This window comes from Ovis aries, chromosome X, assembly GCF_016772045.2.
Source record: "Ovis aries strain OAR_USU_Benz2616 breed Rambouillet chromosome X, ARS-UI_Ramb_v3.0, whole genome shotgun sequence".
Taxonomy (NCBI): Eukaryota; Metazoa; Chordata; class Mammalia; order Artiodactyla; family Bovidae; genus Ovis; species Ovis aries.
In genome coordinates, this window is record NC_056080.1 from 129,233,856 (window position 1) to 129,241,681 (window position 7,826).

The 7,826-nt window shown below is 43.3% G+C and overlaps 1 protein-coding gene across 1 annotated transcript in view; it reads right to left on the reverse strand.

Annotated features, from left to right (window-relative positions):
• Positions 1-147, reverse strand: part of LOC121818353 (uncharacterized) — a 37,712-nt gene extending 37,565 nt beyond the window's left edge. Inside the window, exon 1 of the mRNA XM_060408000.1 lies at positions 142-147. Within this exon, the coding sequence (XP_060263983.1) occupies positions 142-147 (6 nt within the window). The remainder of the gene's footprint in view (positions 1-141) is intronic.
• Between the last annotated feature and the right edge of the window lie 7,679 nt (positions 148-7,826).

A 7,826-nucleotide genomic window follows, 5' to 3' on the forward strand; every position in this document is an offset into this window, starting at 1 on the left:
ACAGGCTGGACCCATCCCCTATAGATTCCCTTCAGATACTGGGGATAGTACCCAAAGGTCTTGTTTGAACTCACAAATCCTGTGTGATGCCAGATAAATGCTACATACTCCTCCTGTCCTGCTATTCTCTTCCCTGGATACTGCCATGTCGACTGGCTATAGCTGCCCCTTCTCCTGGGTCCTGCTCCTTCAGTGGCCCCCGTCACAGCTGAGGTACCAGAGTTCTCCAGGTGCAAAGCTTTGTTGATTGCTCTGGAGTCCCTTCAGGACCAAAGCTGAACCCCGTCTCTTAAGATATATGAAGGATGCCCCTTCTCTAGCTTTAATATTACACCTATCCAGGTGGATACCATCCCAGTGCTGCTTAAAATCTCTAAATCTTATAGAATTCTTAGCAAAATAGTCCTTATTTATTTTTCTCCTGAAAGCCTCCCTTTTCTCCATTGGACACAATCATGAGTTCACCTGGGCTTGGAGAAAAATTTGTGAGCCAGACACAATGCTATGTGCCTAGAATTGGAACCCTCCTCTCTCAAATCATTTCCAAGGATAACTATGGTTGTAATTGCCCGATACTTGTCTTAGGATGAGTTCTCTCCCAGAGGCTTCTGGCAGGCTTGCCTTACCAATTCCTCTAACTTGCTCAGTAGGTATAAGTTAGAGGAAATTATGACTTAAGCTCAAGCTAGGATATTACCCATCTGCCCCACCCTACACCAACAAGAAACACGCAGAAGTACATTGTAAGTCATTAAATTACTATATATGTCTGTATCAGATATTATGATTTCTGTGTTAAACTTGTTTGTAAAAACCTAAAATTTTGTTTTATTGATTGTATTCACTCTAGAAACACGGACAGTGGTTAATAATTTCTCAGAATTGTAACCCAATCATGAACCCAGTCTGTCTCATGAACTACGTAAGCTTCAGTGTGTTCACATCTCTAGAAAGTGTAATTTGCAGTTCCAAAGGGATCTGGGAGAAGTATTGTTTCCCCAAATTCCACAGTAAAATTTAAATATTTCAGGTGTCAGTGTTTCTCCTATAAAATAAGCAGAGACCTGGGCTGTACCCCAGACCCACTAAATCTGCTTTTCTGTTTATAAGCACATAAGAAAGTGACTGCTAGCTATATACAATATATTCCTAGTTTTAGTAAGGATAAATTATGACATAAATAGAAGTACAGATGATTATAAGAAAACTAAAGAGGTAAAAGCCTTGTCCAACCATATTTTTAAATAAGGAATTAAAAATAACTCCACCAATTTTACTACATAAAATTTAATTTGGGGGGTGAGGGGGCTTCCCTGGTGGCCCAGTAATTAAGCCTCCATGCTTCCAGTGCAGGGGGCATGGATTTGATCCCTGGTTGGAGAACTAAGATCCCACATGTGGCATGGCACAGACAAAAATAAACAAAAAGTTTAGATTTTTTTGTAGCAAAGCAAGACCATATACAGAATAAATATGGTATAAATAAATAAAAACCTAAGAGAGGTGACAAAACAGCAAGATGTATTTTCTATGACTGACATTATGGAATGCCTTGCACTGCTTCCTTACAATATGAGTAAAGTACATCAAAAATAAGTTCAAAGTTCTTTGGTAATCAGATCTCAAAGTGGTAAGCCAGTCCTGTGCCCTTGATTTTGCTTTTAATTTTTTCACTGTGTGATGCCATTTGGAGGATCTTCATGTCTTCAGACCATTCCTCAAGATTATGGTAGCCTGATCATGCTGATTGGGCTGGATTCTGGCTGGAGTGAGACGAGGGTCTAGCAACTCTATAGGACAGGTTGAATCTAGCCCCTGGGCAGGATGTGGAGGGGCTCCCCCAAGGCACATCCCTCTCCAGGGTGGTCTGACATTGGTTTCTCTGCTCCAGCCCGCAGCAGGCACCAGACTCTTCTAGGCTGAGGCCCAGACTGTCCTAGACATGCATACCTGGAAGACGACTGTCCCCATTGCAGGTCAGAGCACTTTGCCTCTCCTTCCTTCTCCCTCCCTCTTTTGGAGAACCTTCTATAGGGGAGGAGATAAAGCCCAAGGATTCCCAACTGGAAACACTGGTTGGGATACTTGAGCAAACAGGTGTCTGGCCTGGGCCTAACCAGGTAACTTAGGGCTGAAGCAGAAGGGCCTGCCCCTTCTGTCAGAGTCCAGTGAAGTACCCGCCCCCATCCCGAAATGGAGTTAGACCTCAGACAAGACCTCACACATCCCTCTCCCACTCACCTTGCTCAGATTCCCGGAAGGGCCTCAGATGTGCCCTGGCCTGTTTGGGTGGTTCTGTGGTGACTTTAGGTCTGTGTGTGCTGGTGCGGCGCTTCTGATGTTTGCGTCAGCCCAGGCCCAGAGGTACAGATGCCCCCAGGTAAAGGGAGCTTTAAAGGCCTGTGGTCTTACAGCTCAGGAGAACAGAGGTGTCACTCCTGTGTGAACACCCCTATGCACTGCAGTTCCAGGGGTCAGGGCAGTCAGGCAGTGGGTTGGTGTGAAGACGTTTTGGGGGTGTTGATGGTGGAGGGTCAGCAGCATCCAGAGTCTGGTTTTCTGGGCCTCTCACCACTTCCCTGCTCACACAGAAGGCTGGTATCCCTGTCACATGTCCAAGAAGCTACCAGCCTGCCAACTCCAGAGCACAAAGCATTGAGGGTCCAGGACCCTGGAGAGAGCTGTGTGCTAAGCAGGATGCCCACAATGCCTAGGAGTGGGAGCCCCTCTGGTGAGGAAGCATAGAGGGATCAGGTTCAGGGTTCTTGAAAATGCCCAGAGACTGCTCCCTTTCCCATTCAGAAATACAAACTCAATTATTTTTACAAATGAGGAAGATTATACAGATAAATAAGAGGTAGACCATGTGTTCTCAGATTTATCTCAATCAAATTCTGTATTCTCCCCAGTCTGCCTCCAATTTAGATTGTAGCTTTCTGGGGCTTAAATAATAATTTATTTGGATTTGCTAAGTATGCTATCCTTGTTGGTTTGTGCATTTGGGTGAGTTTCCACACTATTATCTTTTTCCAGGTGGAAATGTCCAGTAGGCAGTTAGATATGTGTCTAGAATTTGGAAGAGACTGGCATGGAAATAGGGATTTTGGCTTGTGGTATGCAGTCCATCCGAGAAACTCAGCGGTTAAAGAATCTGCCTGCAATGCAGGAGACACACGTTTGATCCCTGGGTGGGGAAGAGCCCCTGGAGGAGGGTATGACAACCCACTCCAGTATTCTTGCCTGGAGAATCCCATGGACAGAGGAGCCTGGCGGGCTACAGTCCATGGGGTCACACAGAATAGGACAGGACTGAAGCGACTGAGCACGCACACACTCGGTGCGTAGTAATCAAGAATCTGATTGAATATCCTTCTACCCTTTACTATAAATATCCACGTTTCAGAGTGAGATTCTACTGAATTCACTGATTCATGATCTGTGTGTAAAAAATGAACTTTTTCTTTACACCTCTTTGCCAAGATAATGGAGAAGGCAATGGCACCCCACTCCAGTACTTTTGCCTGGAAAATACCATGGACGGAGGGGCCTGGTAGGCTGCAGTCCATGGAGTCGCTAGAGTCGGACACGACTGAGCGACTTCACTTTCACTTTTCACTTTCATGCATTGGAGAAGGAAATGGCAACCCACTCCAGTGTTCTTGCCTGGAGAATCCCAGGGACGGGGAAGCCTGGTGGGCTGCCGTCTATGGTGTCGCACAGAGTCGGACACGACTGAAGCGACTTAGCAGCAGCAGCCAAGATAATACCCCCTTTTTTAAGTTTAGAAACTAGAGGTAAGCGCGCCATCTCGTGGCCTTAGCCAGAACTGCGAGTAGAAAACAGCTATGCTGTGCCAGTAGTGTCTGGCAGGATTGAGGTCTTCTCCCCTCATCACCCAATAGTTTCTCCTTCCCTCTCCTTGAGTGAGTGAATCCGAATCCGACTCTTTGCGACCTCAAGGATTGGGGCCCGCCAGGCTCCTCTGTCCATGAAATTCTCCAGGCAAGAATACTGGAGTGGGTTGCCACTCCCTTCTCCAGGGGATCCTCCCTACCCAGGAATGGAAGCCACATCTGCATTGCAGGCAGACTCTTTACCATCTGAGTCACTATGCTTTGGCAATGCAGGAGATCCCAGTTCGATCCCTGGGTCGGGAAGATCCTTTGGAGAAGGGATTGGCAACCCACTCCAGTATTCTTGCTTGAGAAGTTCCATGAACAGAGGAGCCTGTTGGGCTACAGTCCATGGGGTCGCAAAGAGTCAGACACGACTGAGCGACTAACACACTCACTCATTCAAGAGGGAAGGAGAAACTATCAGGTGATTGGGGGAAGAAGACCTCAATCCTGACTGACACTGGGCCGACATAGTTATCAGCTTCTTCCTGGGCAGGCAGGGGTAGTAAGATGGCACAAGAAGGTGGTTTAATCTTACACTATTGTCACTTTTTCTCTCAATGGGAAGTTACATATTTCTACTAGAAAAATATATGCAAATATAGAAAAGTATAAAAGAAGATATAAATTAGTTTATGTAGAGAAAATAATTAATATTAATATGCATTACTTATATTGTGTGTAAATATATATATATATCTCCTTTTATATACTCATAACTTACTTTTTATATAGTATATATGTACTGGAAAAGGAAATGGCAACCCACTCAAGTATTCTTGCCTGGAGAATCCCCATGGACAGAAGAGCCTGGCGGGCTATAGTCCATGGGGTTCCAAAGAGTTGGAAAGGACTGAGGGACTAACACATATGTGTATTACTTTATATAATTATATGATATATATCTGAATACCTTTATGTATTCATATGTATATTTGTATTTATATCTTATATAGCATTGAATTGAATTGAAGTCGCTCTTCCGCCCATGGGATTCTCCAGGCAAGAGAATGGAGTGGGTTGCCATTTCCTTCTCCAGGGGATCTTTTTGACCCAGGGATTGAACCCAGGTCTCCCACATTGCGGGCAGACGCTTTAACCTCTGAGCCACCAGGGAAGCCATCTTATATAGCATATATTTTGTTTATTCCTTTATTTTTCTTTACGTGTGCCATGATATTCATATAGGTATTCATTCCATCAACCATACTGCTTGACAAGGAAAAGCATCTCACCATGTGTAATCAAGCTGGCTAAAACTGATATTGGTTCAGTTCAGTTCACTCGCTCAGTTGTGTCCGACTCTTTGCGACCCCATGAACTGCAGCACGCCAGGCCTCCCTGTCCATCACCAACTGCCGGAGTCTACCCAAAGCCATGTCCATTGAGTCAGTGATGCCATCCAACCATCTCATCCTCTGTCGTCCCCTTCTCCTCCTGCCCTCAATCTTTCCCAGCATCAGGGTCTTTTCAAATGAGTCAGCTCTTTGCATCAGGTGGCCAAAGTATTGGAGTTTCAGCTTCAACATCAGTCCTTCCAATGAGCACCCAGGACTGATCTCCTTTAGGATGGACTATTTGGATCTCCTTGCAGTCCAAGGGACTCTCAAGAGTCTTCTCCAACACCACAATTCAAAAACATCAATTTTTCAGGGCTCAGCTTTCTTTATATTTCAACTCTCACATTCATACATGACTACTGGAAAAACCATAGCCTTGACTAGACGGACCTTTGTTGACAAAGTAATGTCTCTGCTTTTTAACATGCTGTCTAGGTTGCTCATAACTTTCCTTCCAAGGAGTAAGCATCTTTTAATTTCAAGGCTGCAATCACCATCTGCAATGATTTTGGAGCCCCCCCAAAATAAAGTCTGACACTGTTTCCACTGTTTTCCCATCTATTTGCCATGAAGTGATGGGACTGGATGCCATGATCTTAGTTTTCTGAATGTTGAGCTTTAAGCCAACTTTTTCACTCTCCTCTTTCATTTTCATCAAGAGGCTCTTTAGTTCCTCACTTTCTGCCACAGGGTGGTGTTATCTGCATATCTGAGGTTATTGATATTTCTCCTGGCAATCTTGATTCCAGCTTGTGCTTCCTTCCAGTCCAGCGTTTCTCATGATATAACCTGCATATAAGTTAAATAAGCAGGGTGACAATATACAGACTTGATGTACTCCTTTTCCTATTTGGAACCAGTCTGTTGTTCCATGTCCAGTTCTAATTGTTGCTTCCTCACCTGCATACAGGTTTCTCAACAGGCAGGTCAGGGTCTCTGGTATTCCCATCTCTTTCAGAATTTTCCAGTTTATTGTGAGCCACACAGTCAAAGGCTTTGGCATAGTCAACAAAGCAGAAATAGATGTTTTTCTGGAACTCTCTTGCTTTTTCGATGATCCAGCAGATGTTGGCAGTTTTATCTCTGGTTTCTCTGCCTTTTCTAAAACCAGCTTGAACATCTGGAAGTTCACGGTTCACAAATTGCTGAAGCCTGGCTTGGAGAATTTTGAGCATTACTTTACTAGCGTGTAAGATGAGTGCAATCACCTCCACTAGTTTTGTTTGTAGTGATGCTTTCTAAGGCCCACTTGACTTCACATTCCAGGATGTCTGGCTCTAGGTAAGTGTGAGTGATCACACCTTCGTGATTATCTGGGTCGTGAAGATCTTTTTTGTACAGTTCTTCTGTGTATTCTTGCCATCTCTTCTTAATATCTTCTGCTTCTGTTAGGTCCCTACCATTTCTGTCTTTTATTGAGCCCATCTTTGCATGAAATGTTCCCTTGGTATCTCTAATTTTCTTGAAGAGATCTCTAGTCTTTCCAGTTCTATTGTTTTCCTCTATTTCTTTGCATTGATTGCTGAGGAAGGCTTTCTTATCTCTCCTTGCTTTTCTTTGGAACTCTGCATTCAGATGCTTATATCTTTCCTTTTCTCCTTTGTTTTTCTCTTCTCTTCTTTTCACACCTATTTGTAAGGCCTCCTCAGACAGCCATTTTGCCTTTTTGCATTTCTTTTTCTTGTGGATGGTCTTGATCCCTGTCTCCTGTACAATGTCAGGAACCTCCGTCCATAGTTAATTAGGCACTCTGTCTATCAGATCTAGTCCCTTAAATTTATTTCTCACTTCCACTGTATAGTCACAAGGGATTTGATTTAGGTAGTACATGAATGGTCTAGTGGTTTTCCCCATTTTCTTTAATTTAAGTCTGAATTTGGCAATAAGGAGTTAATGATCTGAGCCACAGTCAGCTTCCAGTCTTGTTTTTGCTGACTACATAGAGTTTCTCCATTTTTGGCTGCAAAGAACATAATCAAATTGATATTATAAGGGTCTTTAAAAATAAGCTTTAGTATCAATAGTGTGGGGCTTCCCAGGTGGTGCCAGTGGTAAAGAATCTGCCTGCCAATGCATGAGATGCAGCTTTGATTCCTGGATGGGGAAGATCCCATGAAATAGGGAATGGCAAGCCACTCCAGTATTCTTGCCCGGAAAATTCCATGGACAGAGGAGCCTAGCAAACTACAGTCCATGGTGTATCTATATAAAACTAAAACTTAATTCTCTTTTTCTCTGGTATAAGGAAAAAGTTTCATAGACTATCAGTCTGCTCTTGATAAGAGATTATGAAAGGTTTTTCTTTACCTTTTAATCTGCCTAGAAAGAAACAAAATTTTGTGTCTTACCAAAGTAATTTCCTATGCTTCATATTCATCATCAGGTCTCCAGTTACTTAAAACCAAGTCTTCTGAGTATTTGCCTTTAAAATCTTTTTTTCACTTTGGTTAGATGGATAATTAAGTAGCTTCATAATGATCTGTGATCCTTCTTAGTTAAGCGTCTACCTTTTTTTATTTTGTATTAACTTCCCCAAATCAAATTATAAATGAAGTCTTTTTGACCTCAAAGTAATTTTGGAATTTCCCAA